The sequence below is a fragment of the Myotis lucifugus genome, unplaced genomic scaffold, assembly GCF_000147115.1.
Source record: "Myotis lucifugus unplaced genomic scaffold, Myoluc2.0 scaffold_19, whole genome shotgun sequence".
NCBI classification, from domain to species: Eukaryota; Metazoa; Chordata; class Mammalia; order Chiroptera; family Vespertilionidae; genus Myotis; species Myotis lucifugus.
In genome coordinates, this window is record NW_005871067.1 from 11,342,908 (window position 1) to 11,360,090 (window position 17,183).

The 17,183-nt window shown below is 36.4% G+C and overlaps 1 protein-coding gene across 21 annotated transcripts in view; it reads left to right on the forward strand.

The window, feature by feature from the left end:
• Nucleotides 1-285: 285 nt before the first annotated feature.
• SUPT20H (SPT20 homolog, SAGA complex component) overlaps nucleotides 286-17,183 on the forward strand; it is a 43,755-nt gene continuing 26,857 nt past the window's right edge. For 3 of the 21 annotated variants that reach the window (XR_002828435.1, XR_002828434.1, XR_002828436.1), the window contains exons 1-9: nucleotides 286-588; nucleotides 2,484-2,575; nucleotides 5,525-5,560; nucleotides 6,253-6,311; nucleotides 6,575-6,641; nucleotides 10,054-10,183; nucleotides 11,907-12,010; nucleotides 14,874-14,990; nucleotides 15,107-15,160. Coding sequence is in view for 18 of the 21 variants with exons in the window: in XM_023751275.1 (XP_023607043.1) it covers nucleotides 2,573-2,575; nucleotides 5,525-5,560; nucleotides 6,253-6,311; nucleotides 6,575-6,641; nucleotides 10,054-10,183; nucleotides 11,907-12,010; nucleotides 14,874-14,990; nucleotides 15,107-15,160 (570 nt within the window). In the remaining 3 variants the exon portion in view is untranslated. Of the gene's footprint in view, nucleotides 589-2,479; nucleotides 2,576-5,524; nucleotides 5,561-6,252; nucleotides 6,312-6,574; nucleotides 6,642-7,739; nucleotides 7,779-8,726; nucleotides 8,916-10,053; nucleotides 10,184-10,368; nucleotides 10,500-11,906; nucleotides 12,011-14,873; nucleotides 14,991-15,106; nucleotides 15,161-17,183 lie in introns of those variants that run through there. The other 18 variants (XM_014452977.2, XM_014452979.2, XM_023751279.1 and 15 more) reach the window with 14 other exon arrangements.

The following is a 17,183-nucleotide window of genomic DNA, read 5'->3' on the forward strand; positions in this document are numbered from 1 at the left end:
TCCTAAGTCTGTGAAAGGTGCCTGTAACACTACCTGCATATTAGGGACCAGGAGACTAGGCTTGCAGGGCTTGGAATCAGGATGAACCAGGACAGGGGGTGGGGGTGGGAGGTGGGGAGTGTTAACCAAACCCTGGCGGCCACGCCCCCTGCCACCCACGCTCCCAACCGCCCTGTCCTCTAGCTCCACCTTCTCCTTTCGCTGTCGCCAGCGCCCGCCCCAAAGCAGCCGGACGGAAATGGGGGCGCCGGAACAGGCCCTGGACCGCGCCCACTAGAGGGCGTGCGCGGTGGCGGCAGGGAGCGAATCCCCTCGCCCTCGCGAGTCCCAGCCGAGCGGCGTTTCGGCACTAGTGGGCCACAGCCTGCGGGGTAGTCGCGCGAGAGTCGGCGGCCGAGGTCAGAGGTGAGCGAGCCGCTTCCCGAATAGCGTTACGTCGCTTTCCGGAGGCCGGAAAAGGAAGACGGTGTCCCCGGAGACTCGGGCCAAGCTGAGCCAGCCACCGTCCCAGCGGCCACCTTCGTTGACTTTCACGGTGCCACGAAGCACGCTCTTCACTGTAGTTTGACTTTTGGGTTCCAGTTACAGGTATTTTGAAGCGCAGTAATTTCACGTAGCGCTTCTTTGGGGGCGGGTTTCTTGGTGTCCATATTGAATAAAGGCTGTTCCTTCGCTTTTGAGTTGCGGCGTATTGCAGGTAAAGCCTAAGTTGTTACAAAGCTCGAGCAGTTGGAGGAAACTCGGGTCCATCACAGAAATCGATGGAATCGATTGTGATGTGACAATTGTATTAATTACTGGTTCTCGCCATGGTTACCGGGAGTTGAGAAACGATCTTGGTGATTAACTGACTGACCCTGGAAGCCATACCCCGGAACCACCGTGTGGGAGGGACTGTATTTCTCTGAATACAATACATGAAATACAAATTGTTTAGCATGATTTTCCAAGTTAAATTAAGTACAGTACGGTGGTTTAATAACCATGATGTAAACTTACAGCAAAGTTAAGAAAAAAATTATGTTAATCTGAGCAGAATCGGGTCTTTATTTTAAATGCTTTGCTTTTAAAAATCTAAAAACAGGAGCTGGGTTGACTGGTCTGAAGGTTGTAAGATTTAGTAGAAAGAGTCTAAAATTAAAAATTGTTAGTGATCTGAATTCCACTAGTGTGACCTTGGGAAAGTCACTGGTTCTGAGTGCCTTATTCTATAAAGACGAGGATTACAATGGTTTTCTCAGACTTCTAGTATGTATATCCAGTACAAAGTAAGAATGTTTGGTTTGTAAGTGATAGTAATTGGTTTTTGTCTATAATACTTAAATAATTTAAAGTCACTAAGCCTTCCTCACCCCATTCCCCCAGTTTAGTGACAAGAGATCTAATTTTACACTTGATGTTAGCCAAAAGACTGAGAAGCTATTAGAGATCTAATTTTACATTTTGCCTGTATGTGTAGTATTTCATCTTTAGATTCATTGGTCAAATTTTTCATCTTGACTTGAATTCATATTAAATCTCACAAACTCTTTAAGAGTAGGATTAATGTCTTAATCATTTTTTAATGATTATTCCTAGTTTGGGTCGTTTTTTTCCCTCCACCTCCCCCCCCCCCACCCCTTTTAATAAACCTAAACTGGCAAAACCTAAGCTTTGGATTCACCAAAACAAGCCAAAAGAATTTTACATGGAAAATACTATTTTCTGAAATTTGAAGATGTGCTTTTAGTTCACCTGTATAGACAGACGGACATGGGTTACAAGGAATTAGGTAAAGAATTCAATTGAAAGTAAGCCTTATTTATTTAGCATCACTCTCAGAGCAGACATACAGCAGTGGACTTTAACTCTGACAGCACCTTTGAATCACTTGGGGAATTCCAAAAATGTTGATCCCTGGGCCCTACTCCAGACCAGTTAATGAAACTCACTGGAGGGTGATACATGGGTATTCCATTTTTTTAAAGCTCCTGAGGTTACTGTGTTTTGCAGCCAGAATGAGAACCCTTGTGTTAAATGCGATTCTTCAGGAGTGTATCCAGTTTGCTTGAGGGACTGCAGCTGCATCTGGAAAATGTAGCCTTTAGGGTATTTGGGGGAATTATCAGCAGATATGATGAAAGTATGATTTGTAAAGTGAACTGTAGAGCAATCAAGGCCAGTGGAAAGGTGGTTACTAGTAATCCAGAGGAACCAATGAGACCAGTAACAGTGAACTTTTATTCTTTTCTCTCCTGGGTATTAAATATTTTTGAAGAAAGTAATCATTTTAACTTGCAGACTGTATTTTGCCCTACCTAGTTAAAAGTGTACTTTTCAACCGTGAATGGCTAGATTGTGGCACATGAATTTCATTATTGCTGATTATTAAAAAGTGTTAGAAAAACACATATCTCAAATAATGTTTCTTATTACTTACTAAATTATATCATTTCTCTTATTAGCTTTATGTTAATATGGGGGTTTTGGTTTTGCTTTTACAGTGCTATAAAATTTATATTAAAGGCATGGTTTTCACCCTACTTCATCAACGCAGTTAAATTTTCATTTTGGACCCCTATTTTATACTACAATGGTAAGCTACAGCTCAGTATGTTATTTATGTTTTAGATTGTTCTCTTTCTTTTATTTCCATAAAAATATCTGTATTATAGATATAGAAATCCTCTTGTAATCTGTTCAAGTTCCCTAACTGGGAAATTACTTAGTAATTACATGCAAAATTTTCTCCACAAAATAGGGGGCTCATCTCAATTCTGTGTTAAAATTATTATATCCAGGTTATACAGATAATCCACCTGTCTTTATCTTTATGAAACATTAAATAATATGTACTTCTATTTATCATAGTCCAAATCATTGGCAAGGAAGATGGGTATAAATATGATAGTTTTGGGGGTTTCTCATATTTTAAAGTTTCTCTTAATTTAGATTAAAAATTTTTTTAAACGAATGTAATGTGCTTACTGTAAATAACATTTAAGAACATCAGTTTTAGTCTTCTAATGGCACATTTCTGTTCACTGACTTACAGTCACTAAACATATGTAGGGCTGGGCATTTAACTTTTGTAACTAAAAATTAAAAACAAAGGGGGGAAAAACACTTTCTAATGTTTAAATAACAGAATAAATAAACACTGACCACCATGTTGAATTAGCCTCAGAAAACATTTGTCTCCCTTCTCCCTTGGGATCTTGCTTCTCTACCCCTGCTCTATTAGAGACAAGTAGAGCAGTTGCAGTGAGGTTCACACCTTGCTTTATATTTTGTATTAGCTAATCATTTCTTTCTAAAGTATTTGAAGAAGGTAGTATATAAATGATGCTTGTATTTATAGATATAGTTATGTCTCACTAAATTTTTTGAAGTTTTGATTTCAGAAGTGAAATATTTACTTGAGAAGATTTACTATTTTAAATTGTCCTAGAGTGTATATTTGACTATGTTTATTATAATTATTTTATATAAACTTTAAGGTTTTATGGCCAAATAATTAAAAGAACCTTATGTATTTGTCAAGTATATATATCCAGAATGATGTTTTTGTGCTGGAAAATGTTTTATACTCAGGAATGTCATCTTGCCCAGTTTTGTTGGTAATCTGACCCTCATAAGATTTTTAAAATAAATTGCGAAACATTTATTTTAACTGAATCTTTTGAAAGTATATATTTCACTTATTACATTTTAGGTGTTTGATAATGTGGATTGTTTTTTATTGCAATCTAAATTAAAAGGCCAGCTATTTTTGTAATCATCTGATTTCTTCATCCTTAGGACTAGGGTGGCAGGATCACTTAAACCTTTCCATGATTTCCAAAGTCTGGCAATATTTATTCTTCCCTTTACCCTTTTGGGTTTTGGTGGATGCTGAGAGATTTTACCCCATGCAACTTGGTAGATTGAATTGTTGGAGTCTACAAAATAAAAGAGAACATTTTAGATCCTTGTAAATAAAAAAATGAAAGTTCTGTGCCTCTCAGTCATTAAAAATGACTATTATTGTGAATGAAAAATACAGTAACCCTGTGCAGTACCCAACCACAAAACTAGGAATAGAAATCACTGGCAGTATATTTGCTTAATTTTGTTTAAAACCTAGTACTTTTTTATTTTTTTGTGTCCTTAAAAAGAAACTTTACAGATAGGAAAGATAGAAATTATTTTCTCATTTCTCCCTCTTGCCTTAAAATAAGGGTCTCCAAATAACAGATGAAGGATGTGAATCAACTAGTAGATCTTAAATTGTACATGTACTAATAATACTATATTTTATCAACTCTAAGGTGCATTCATTCTCTTTTACATTTTTTTAAAAATATATTTTATTGATTTTTTTACAGAGAGGAAGGGCGAGGGATAGTTAGAAACATCGATGAGAGAGAAACATCGATCAGCTGCCTCCTGCATACCTCCTACTGGGGATGTGCCCGCAACCAAGGTACATGCCCTTGACTGGAATCGAACCTGGGACCTTTCAGTCTGCAGGCCGACGCTCTATCCACTGAGCCAAACCGGTTAGGGCTCTTTTACATTTTAATATTACTGAATTGAGGATGAATCTACAATCAATGACATCTTACAATTATAACTGATAGCACATTTTTTTAAATGTTACCTACATTAATGATGTGTGCTTATAGTTGATAGTATCTTAAAGTCGTTGAAACATGATAATTAGCCATTATTTATTGAATTCTACTAGGCACTGACCTAAAAACATGTTAAAGACTCTGCATTAATATGTTAGGACTTTTTAAGTTGATGATAGGTATCAACATAGTAAGCACCCCCAATTTTCAGGATTCTTAGAAGATTAGGAGAGTTTAGTCTTTGCTTTACTTGAATTGCATACTTGATGTCCAGTATATTTTACTGAATGGTGCTCTTAGGATGTTGAAGAAGCTAAAGTTTATAAAATGGTAGTAGTTACTATATCCAGCCCGTTACCCTGTATCAGTCTCATGCCGTGGCCAAAGAAAGCTATTTTAGTATTTCTTATCTAATTTGTTGTCATAATCAGGTGCCTAAGACTGCCATATTTTTTTCTTTATAATATACTAGAGGCCCAGTGCACAAATTTGTGCGTGGGTGGGGTCCCTCGGCCTGGCCGGCCCAATCGGGGCCATTGGGGCCGCGGGAGGTTAACTGGCTGGGGGAAAGGGCTGCAGGAGGTTAACCAGCCGGCTTGATTGGGGCCGGTTCGCTGGTCAGGGGGAGGGACCGTGGGAGGTTGGCTGTGGGAGTGCACTGGCACCAGGGAGCAGCTTCTGCATTGAGTGTCTGCCCCTGGTGGTCAGTGCGCATCATAGCGACTGGTCGACTGGTGGTTTGGTCGTTCGGTTGCTTAGGCTTTTACATATATAGATATTGAGCATACAGTGGGGGGTGTGGAGGAGAGAAAAGGAAATATATTAGACTTTAGAAAATTAAACTTACTTAATTACAAATGTTACATGTATATTATTATTTTTTGTGAAAATAGCTAACATTGCCAAATACACTATTTACTTTTTTACAGCAACAAACTTTAGAACTAGCTTTGGATCGTGCAGAGGTAAGATGTGACTAAGTTATGTATTGACATAGTATTGACATTAATTGACAAAACTCAGTTTTAAGAGATTTTTGTCTGATTGTCAAAGGAATACATTAATATCATTTTAGGGCAAATATGCAATTTTTCTATAAATATATAAATATGTGTAAATATATAAATATATGTAAATATATATATAAATATATAAATACTGCGCAATGTTTGAATCAACTGTTACTTGAAGTTCTCAGTTAATGCTATAGAATAAAAATTAAATAATACTTCAGTATAAATATTATTTAAGCAGACGTAGAATTTCTAAAATCATGTTTTCCTATTTTGACAAGTTTTCTGATTGCTCAATTGAAGGGGGAAATAGCCAAAAATAAAGTCCTTGCAATTGGATATGCTCTGCTTATTCTGAACAACCATAAAATATACTGAGAATATTTCTGAGTTGTGAAATCACATTTGCTTATAGCATTGAAATATTATGCTAAATTTTAGTGCAGTTTAGATTTTACTTATTTATAACATAGTTAAACTATTTAGAAGTTAAATAGTTTTTCTCACAATGTATAATTTAATAGGAATCAGAGACTTGAGTGACTGAATAGCCTTTTTAGCCTTACATGTGTTTTAAACATACTTAAAACTGTGTTCCTTCACTAAGTAAAAGGCAAGCTATTTCATAAACTTTTCTTTTTTAGTATGTCATTGAAAGTGCCCGACAGAGACCTCCTAAAAGGAAATACTTATCTAGTGGAAGGTATGAATACTTCATTAATTGATGACTTTAGATTCATTAAAATGTTATGAGAGCCACCATTTATTGCATTCTAAATAGGCACTACTAGAGATGTTATATTATAGGTACTTTGCATATATTAAAACTTTCTTAGTTGATGTTAGCCATGTCCACTTCACCTCCAATCTTTGGGAATTTGGGGGTGGGGAGATGAGAAAATTTGATAACATTTATTTTACAATGATTATATTCACATTTTTTATATTGTCTTTATTAAATTTTAGAAAATCTGTATTTCAAAAACTTTATGACTTATATATTGAAGAATGTGAAAAAGAGCCTGAGGTTAAGGTAAGTATACTTTTTTTATATTATTGCGGCTTTTGAAATGTAGAGGGGGAAAAACTGTAGAGGAAGAGGGTAATTTGAAAGAGTTAACATTTGAAGCAGATATTTATATTTTTGTGAATGAGCTAACATCTTTTCCAGCCAAATTCTAGCCAGTTTTACAGCTGACCCAGAGCTCCGGCTAAAAGGTAGAGATCACATGCTTAGGTAGGAGATGGGAACAGTGTATACTGAGTAACAGAATATCCCATTGGTAAATCAGAAGAAGTATACTAGTATATTGTGTGGGGCAAAAGTAGGTTTACAGTTTCAAGTAAGTGAAACAGAGTTTATTCTTATACATTATTACTTACTAGCTGTATTATTTTCCATATGAACAACTGTAAATCTATTGCCCTACCCTGTGTATTCTTTATTTATATGTATGTGTGTGTGTGTGTGTGTGTGTGTGTATGTGTATATATATATATATATATATATATATATATATATATATATACACATACACACTAGAGGCCCAGTGCACAAAAAATTTGTGCACTTCCGGTGGTGGTCCCTCAGCCCGGCCTGTGCCCTCTCGCAGTCTGGGACCCCTCGGGCCATGTCCACCTGCTGGCTTAGGCCTGCTCCCCGGGGGATCGGGCCTAAGCTTGCAGTCAGACATCCCTCTGGCAGCCCGGCAGCCTTCGGGGGATGTCCACTTGCCAGCGGAGAGCAGGCCTAAGCTGCAGTCAGACATCCTTAGTGCTGCTGAGGAGGCAGGAGAGGCCAGGAGAGGCTCCCGCCACCACCGCTGTGCTGGCAGCCATCAGCCTGGCTTGTGGCTAAGCAGAGCTCCCCCTGCATTGAGCGTCTGCCCCCTGGTGGTCAGTGTGTGTCATAGTGACCAGTCATTCCCAGTCATTCTGTTGTTAGGGTCAATTTGCATATTATCCTTTTATTATATATATATATAATTGATATCAGAGAGAAAGGGAGAGGGAGAGAGAGAAACATTAATGATGAGACAGAATCATTGATCAGCTGCCTCCTGCCCCCCCTTACTGGGGATCAAGCCCTACTGCGGATGTGCCCTTCACTGGAATCGAACCTGAGACCATTCAGTCCGTAGGTCAACACTCTGTCCACTGAGCCAAACTGGTTAGTCCCCACCCTGTATATTCTTTGTTTCTTTTCCCTTCTGAGAAAGCATTTGCAGACTGAAGACAGGAGGAAAGTAACTTGTTTTCCTCATGGTGATTTGTACTGGAAAGTTAAAACTAATATAGGGCATGTAGGAAATTCAGTTGTGGTAATAAAAGGTGAATTTGGTCACAAAATTAGTTCATGGCCAGGTTAAATTTTTTTTTAATTTAACATAAAAATATGGGCAGTTGAAATGTAATAAAAATTGATATCTTGATATTTATTGTGCTCTTAAGTTGTAAGGACCTTAAAGGGCTTTGTGAGCTTCTGTTATCTGTTCTTAATTTAAAAATGAATATCATTTTACCATTTAGGTTAAAAAAAAATCAGTGGAATTCCCATAGTGCCTAACCTTTGAAATCTTCACATTAGGAGAAAAATGATTATTAAACTATAAATAAATCTTACAGTAAGTTTTGCATAAGTTTTGTTGAGGTATAATTGATGTATAATAAATTTCACATTAATAAAATAATAAAAATACACATTTTATAATTTTTGACATGTATACACCCATAAAACTATCACAATAATCAATTTAATGAACATTATCTTCACCTCAGAGACAGAACTAAGATAAGAGAGATATATAAAGATTCTATATTAGGATTGGCAACCATTGTCCACCAGCCAAATCTGACTTACTGTGTGTTTTGTAAATAAAGTTGTATTGGAATCCAGCCACCACCTATTGGCTTATGATATCTTTTCTATGGCTGATTTTACAATGCAATGACAGACCTGAGCAACACAGACCATATGGCCCTCAAGCCTGAAGATACTAGCTTGTCCTTTAAGAAATTTTCTGTCCTCTGATCTGTATGTTCACACCAGAACTACATGGGAACCAACTTGTTTTTAAATTGAGGCTGGGGGGGGGGGGGAGAGAGAGAAAAAGAGAGAGAGAGAGAGAGAGAGTGAGAGAGAGAGAGAGAGAAAGAAAGAAGGATCAATTGCATCCCACCCGCACCCTGACCGGTGATCGAATCTGCAATCTGGGTATGTGCCCCGCTTGGGAATCAAACCCAGCATGGGATGCCACTTCAGCCAACTTAGCCACACCATTCAGGACCCAACCTGTTATCTTGAAGAGTATGCATATTGTCAAAATTTATCTAACTATTCTGTCTAATGTCAGATTGTGAGGTTTTTTTCAACATTTGAAAAGACTTTAAAATTTTAGTGTCTTTAGTAGTTATTTTTTATATCAAAGTGGTTAAAAGTTATTTTGCTACTTTTTCAAATTTGAAAATGCAGTGTTTTGAGTCTGTGGTGACAACAGATCAAGAATTTATAATTACTTTCTGCATATGACTAAATTTTTAATATATGATACTCAAAACATGTTTTTTGAGATCATGTAAAAATAAATATTCTATTGACTGATATCTTTTGCAAATAAGATTTCATGGCAGGAATTGTTTATCTGTAATTGGGCTTTATTTATTTTAAGTCATGTACATTTTTAAAATAATGGATTTTGAAATATGCATATTTTCTAATGGATTTTTTCTTTGCTTTTTAAAAATTTTTAAATTTTAATTTTTTTTAGAGAGAGAAGAAGGGAGAGAGAGAGAGAGAGAGAGAGAGAGAGAGAGAAACATTGATTTGTTGTTCCACTTATTTATGCATTCATTGGTTGATTCTTGTATGTGCCCTAACCAGGATCAAACCTGCAACCTTAGTGTATTGGGACAGTTTTCTAACCAACTGAGCTAGGTGGCCAGGACTCTGATGGATTTCTCTCTAACAAAGTGGTTTCTAAGGAGTAGTTAAATTGAATTTACAGAAAATTGCTTTAATTGCCCACTTCCTCTTAACAATTAGGTATTTTTTAGTTTAACATTCAATGAATTTGAGCTGTTGAACTTGTATAAATCTAATTTAGGCCATAAAATATTTAAGAAATGTGCTCCTGTAACAGTACAACCAAAGAGAATGCCCCAAGTTCATTTGTTTATATAGAGTTATTTCACTTTTTTTGTTTTATAGATCACTGTTTTTTTCTTTGTGATATAAATTAATTTGCATAAAACAGCAATAGAAAATTAAGTTTACATAGATGTTATGTACTTGGCAACTATAGTGTTTGTGACTCTTCCCTATGTATTCAGCATCATAATGTGGAATGAGCTCTAAAAGATTAATTCAGGTCTGCTTTTGTTAAATCATAGTATTTTTTGTTAAGATTATGCTGGATTATTTTCATGAGCTCTGCTTCTTTTTAAAGCAGAAATTAAGAAGAAATGTGAACTTGTTAGAGAAGCTTGTCATGCAAGAGACATTGTCGTGCTTAGTGGTCAACCTATACCCAGGAAATGAGGGATATTCTTTGATGCTCAGGGGAAAAAATGGATCAGGTAAGAACCTCCAGAGGGCAGCAGCCACAAAAGTCCCTCTGCCTGGCAGAATATGCTGTCTTTTTTCTTTTAATATATTTTTAATTATTTCAGAGAGGAAGAGAAAGGGAGAGGGAGAGATAGAAACATCAATGAGAGAGAATCATCAACGGGCTGCTTCCTGCACGCCCCTTACTGGGGATCAATCCCGGAACCCGGGCATGTACCCTGACCTGGAATTGGAACTGTGACCTCCTGGTTCATAGGTTGATGTTCAACCACTGAGCCATGCCAGCTGGGCAGATGTGCTGTCCTTGAGAAGGATTTTCTTAACCTGGTAAATGGTCTGTCCTTCAGATCAGTGATAACATGATAAAAGAAGACTTTGATCCCAACTTTTCCTCTATATTTTGTTAGAATATTAGAAATTATCTCTAATATGATTAACCTTCCTGAAATATGCATTTGAGGAGTGTTTTTGCGGGGGGAAGGAGAACTTCAGATTTTATTCTTGGTGCAGTGGAAGCCACTGAAAAGTGTTTTTTCCCCCCTATTTTTTAATTGTATTTTATTGTTTAAAGTAGTACATATGTATCCCCCCCCCCCCCCATCGACCCCTCCCCGGCCACTCCCATCCCCCAGGACAAGCCCCCACTACCCCAGTGTCCAGGTCCATTGGTTATGCTAATATGCATGCATGCAAGTCCTTTAGTTGATCTCTTACCCCTTCCCTCCCCCTGCCTTCCCTCTGAGGTTGGACGGTCTGTTCCGTGCTTGAGGATTGTTCTGATTGAGACAGGTCATTGTAGTTAAATTGTAAAAGATGTAATTTAAAAATGTCAAAACCCTTTCATTCAATTGCCGTTAATATTTTAAGATAGCATAAGCTGTTTTAAGTTAGGTTTTTCTTCTACATTTTGAATATACTGAGTCTGAAACTTTAAAAATTAGGCAGACTTACTGCCTTTTGAGTAATTTACATATGTTAACATTTTATTTTAATGTGAATATGAAAATAGAGTTTTAAAATATATATAATCTTAGATTTCACTAAAGAGCCATCACAAATTTTGATATGGTGATATTATGAGTTCTACAAGGAACTCACCTGGTTAAGTGTTGATAATTGTAAAATGTTACACCAAGAGAATTTTGTTCTGTAATGACCATTTTTCACATTAGGTACCAAATTATCACTGATTTCCAGATTTGATTAAGCAGTCTTCAATGACTTTTCAGTTATTAGACATTGGAATTTTGTCATATTCTAATTATTGTACTGCTGGTCATAATTTGTATTTTGATTGTTATGCTAGATGTTTTCCCATGAGATGTTAGGTGGTTTTCTCCTTTCTGATCTAAAATTCTTTTTTCTTTTAAACTATTTTTACTGATTTTAGAGAGAGAGGAAGGGAGAAGGATAGAGAGATAGAAACATCAATTGGCTGCTTCCTGCGCACCCGCCCTGGGAATGGAGCCAGCAACCTGGCAGGGAATCCAACTGGTGACCTCTTGGTTTTTGGTTCAATGCTTAACCACTGAGCCATACTGGCCAGGCACCCTAATCTAAAATTCAAGTCTTTTAGCAATATGTAAAGTGATTCTTTTATAAGACATACAAAAAGAAGGCCTTTAGGAGAGCCTTTTGGCTTTATTCTCTTTGGATTTTTTTTTTTTTGGAAAACTCATTTAAATTATGCACCCAGCCTCATACGTTTCAGAAACTTTTTTTTTTTTAATTAAGATTCTGAGACCATTCGACTGCCTTATGAAGAAGGGGAATTGCTTGAATACTTGGATGCAGAAGAATTGCCTCCTATCTTGGTTGATCTCCTAGAAAAATCTCAGGTGCAAATTTTTTCTTTTAAACATGTCCTTAGATTTGTCAACTATATTGTTTTATAATAAAGGATATTTATTTGTATTCTCAACAGTGCTTAGGACATGAAATGAAACATTATCACAAACAATATGAAAATTGGTTTATTGTGGGTTATGTATCCTTTAGGCTACACTGAAATGTGTAGATTTAGTTGATTCTTTTATAATTGCTATGAAAATTAGCTCATCCCCAGGAAATCTCCCTTTAACTTCAATCAATAAATTATGGAAGAAACCACTTATTCCCTTGGCTTCACCCCAGCCATACTCTGTTCTTTACTGAGGAAAAGGAAGCCATCAGATGAGTGCTAGGAGATGTTTTCTTCCTAGCACTAGTTTACCAGCATCTCCACATCTCTGTCCACACTTTCTGCCTGCCTTCCTATTAAAATGGATGAAGTAAGCTGTTCCTAAGGCATCTCCTCCCTTTTTTTTTTTTTTTCTGGATCCTCCTCCTTTTCAGTGACTTGCTACTATGACCTTTCTCCCTCTCTTCTATCATCTGTTCTCTCTCTTTTAGTTAAAAAAAAATACGGGCATATTAGTACTATCTCTTAACTTGAAAAATCCTTTTCTGTTTGCATCTGAATTGGTCTCTTTGCAAAACTCAGTGCAGATGACTACTTCCTTCTTGAAATAACTTTCTTTTGGCTTCTGAGACATCACATTTGTGGATGTCCTTTTTTCTCTGTAATGCTTCAGTCATCTTTGCTGTTAACTCTTCCACCCATAACTATGTTTGATTTGGGGTTCATTCCTAGGCACTGTATTCTTTAGTAACACTCTCTCCCTGGTTGATTTCAACCAGCTTTATGAATTTTAAAATGACATTTAATTTCTTGCTTATCTCTCTCACAGTTACCATTCCAAACACATATTTACTAGGATATGTAATAAGCTCTTTAACTTAACATGACAAAACACAACTTTTTATTTTACCTCCTAAACCAGTTTTGTTGCCAGTATTTTGAATCTTTAAAGGGTTACCCTACTCTTACCTTTTACACCTAGTTCATATGCAAATATCAACTGTATCTTGAAAATATATGGTCATGACCTGCTGTAGTTACTTTGCTAAACTTCCTGCTTTCATTTTAGAACCTGAGAAATAAATTTTCCAGAGGTTAAGCTTACAAAACAAAAACAAAAAGAGGTCCCTGCTTGAAGTTCTGTAGTGTCCTCTCAATGCACAAAACCCCTGCCTTCCTCTTCACATTCTGATTCTCATTTCCACTCATTACACTCCAGTCATGTGTGCCTTCTTTCCAAATTAAAACACCAAGCTTATTGATCTGCTATTTTTTTCTGTCTGGAGTGATCTATTCCACATACCTGGCATTGTTGCGATTCAGATCTCAGCTGAAACATCACTTCTTCAGAGAGGTGTTTATCTCAGCAAACAATCTAAATTAGCCCCTTCCTGTTTTATTTCCTTTGTAGTATTCATCACTGTCTAAAGTTATTTTGTTTACTTTTTTACATGTTTATTACCTGTCTTCCCATACTGAGAAGAAGTGTTGTCTCACCACTGTATCTGGGAAGCTTTTTGGATAGTGCCTGGCACTTAGTTCATATTGTAGTAACTCAATAAATATTTGTTAAAAAGCATGATAACGGATAGCATGGAGGTCACAGTACCCACTTAAAATTCTGAATGGGAGGAAAAACAATACTGTGAGTGATTGACAAGTGATAATTAGGAAGATTTAAGCCATAAAGGCTCTTTGGACTTAGAAAAAGGACTAGGAAACTATTTTTAACAGAAAATTGTTTTAATTTATAGTTAGCTTTCTTCCTTTTATTAACCCTTTGCACTCTGAACCATTCTGGACATTGGCTACCAGCTACTCGACGCTACTTTGCGGCGGAAACGTGCATTTACAGACCCTCGTATTATTTAGTATAATTTTGGAACCAAGTAACGTATTATAATGATATTGGACTTATATGAATTGGGTGACATCGAGGAATGTATATTTGCAAAAAAAACAATATTTCATTGTTTATAATTTTGTACAGTATGATAAGTTTTGTAACACTCCCCAATATGCATTGCAGGCTGATTAGTGCATGTTTGACAGTAATAAGTGGTTTGACGCCTGCCACCAGGTGTTTTCCTGTTAGAACACACAATGCAGTCCCGTTTTCTTTGTCCCACATCGGGAATATGTAGTTTATTGTTTAATCCGACACAAAACCCGCTGACATTTCTTGTATATATCTTAGTAATTTTACGATATTTTGATTTAATTTCTTGTGCCATTTCAAGATAAAACTTCAGGGAAACATGCATGTCTCAAAAAGTTGCGTTGAAATAACTCAATTCCCCGTAATCACTAATAAACTGCAATGTCCCCTGAGAGGGGACATCCGAGTGATATGCTAGAATTCCGATGTCCCCTGAGAGGGGACAGTGGAGTGCAAAAGGTTAATAAAGACTGCTGGAAATTTTAGCAAATAATAGCAATTTTATCTCTAAGCTGAAACTCTAACAGGGTTGATGGACAATAACTGACAAAATTAGCAAAGTATAACTGAGCCAATTAACAGCAATTTCAATGATCTGTAATATAAAATACAAATACCAAAAGTCAGTCTATAACTAGAAATCATTTTAAATTGCATCTTGGGTCAGAGTAATGAACAGGAAATAGTTCATTTTAAAGGGTTTATGTATGTAGTGGTAAACCCTCCAAGAAAAGCTGTTTAAGAGTATGTGAGGGAACAGAAACACTGCATGAGAGTGTAAAGAATCCAAAACATTCAATATAAACCCACTTATTTAGGCTTTTGAAAAGGACATTTACTCAAGTATTTTCACTTAAAACAGGTTAATATTTTTCATTGTGGATGTGTCATAGCAGAAATACGTGACTACAGGCAGTCCAGCAATATGAAATCTCCAGGTTACCAAAGTAAGCACATTCTCTTACGTCCAACAATGCAGGTAAGGCATGTTTAAGAAGTATTATTTAGAATTTATTTGAAAAAATTTTATTAAATGTCTTCATATGTTTGTATGCCTATACATTAATGTGTTTTTAAATTTTTTATTTGTTCTAGACTTTAATCTGTGATGTACATTCAATAACAAGTGATAACCATAAATGGACCCAGGTTAGTTGTGTTGTTTTTAAATCCCATACAGGCAAAATAGAGGATAAAATGACACTTATCATTAAGTTAAGCGAAGGATACTTTCTCCTCATAATTTTATTCATGTGTAAAGTTTGGGATTTCTTTTTTTTTTTTTAATATATCTTATTGATTTTTTACAGAGAGGAAGGGAGAGAGATAGAGAGTTAGAAACATCGATGAGTGAGAAACATCAATCAGCCGCCTCCTGCACACCTCCCACTGGGGATGTGCCCGCAACCAAGGTACATGCCCTTGACCGGAATCGAACCCGGGACCCCTCAGTCCGCAGGCCGACGCTCTATCCACTGAGCCAAACCAGTCAGGGCAAGTTTGGGATTTCTTTATAAGCTTTAGAAGTTAAGGGTCTCTGTATGTGTAGTAATCCCTCAAGGAACTAAAACAGTTTAATCCCATTTGCTTTAGGACATGGTGAAATAGGATCAGGTTGACTTTATCTGCCCAATATGAAACTTAGTTTTTTAAACCACTCTCAAAGAAAAGAAAGATGTTTTGTTTGTACAATGGTTACAAATAGATACTGATTTTCTATCATCTAGGATTCTAAAACAGGCTTAGTCTGTCTTTACCATTCATAGTGGGATACTCTTGCTCCTGAGAATAGCCAGTACCCCTCCAGTGCTGGCTCAATATATCTGAAAGGCCTACTCACAGGAATGTTCACTTATTTCTCTGCTGCTATAGAGAGAAATAGTTACTAAACCAAAGAAAATATCAATAATTAGAATTACTTAATCTATGAAAATGTTATTATAAAGTAAGATTCAGTTTATCAATAACTATCAAGTGTTGTATTCTACTTTGGGGCTATAATCTTTCTGTTTAAAACAAAACATTAAAAACTATTAAAAGAATATACAAAAACAAACTTGTTGGTTACCACTGAAGGTTGTAAGGGCATTAGTTTCTTACACTGAAAATTCATAAATAAATCGACAAACTATAGTATTTATTCTGCTTTTCTGTAGGTTTTATACATTAGATAGCCCAATAGTAACTAAAGGTAATTCTTCTTTAGAACAATTTCAGCTAATAGCTACAAAAGAAATGATAGACTTGAAAATATCATCACTTGGCTATCTTAATGAAATAATAAATTTAGACAGCTGAAATTTTCAGATTTGAAAAAAACCATTAGATTATAGGTTAATAGGAATTTTTATAATGAATCTCTGACTAAACCCACTGGTCTAAAAGTAGGATAATCATTGTGTATGTCCTGGTGTGATGCCTGAAAAGGTACACAATAATACCAATGAACTCTTGTCTAAAAGTATAGAACCTGAATTAAGTCTCTCCTCTACATCTAACAGTTATAGAGAATTCAGGGAATAAAAGAAATAAATGGCAAGATGAAGCAACGAGCCAGATTCAGTTAAAAATGGTATCATGGGGAAGGAAGTGGTCAAATCCAACAAATCAGTTGTGTTAGAAAAGAAAAAATGTTATCATTACAGAATAAAAGAAAGATGTTTAAGAGAGAAAAACTAAAATACAATGTATAGGTCTTATTTGGGTTCAAATTCAAACAAACCAATTAAAAATACATTTTTGAGATAATGGGAATTTTGTAGACTGGGTATTAGTAGTCCTAATCAGTTAACAGTGCACGCTGAAGTGTTTTCAGGTGAAATAATAGTGTCAGAGATGTATTTTAAATTATTCCAGCAAAACAAAAACAAAAAAATTTAGAGGGGCAAGTAGTTAAATGAAATTGGGTGTTGGTACATCCAATATACTCTTTGGAATTATGTATGTAGGGTTTACATAGTATTAGTGTAGTCATCTATACTAATAAAAGGGTAATATGCTAATTAGACCAGGAGACCTTCTGGACAAAGCCATGGTGGCGGGGCCGAGGCAGAGGCGGTTAGGGGTGATCAGGCCAGGAGGGGAGGGCAGTTGGGGGCGAGCAGACCAGCACGGGGGACCAGTTAGGGGTGAGCAGGCTGGCGGGAGGGCGGCAGTTGGGGGTGAGCAGGCC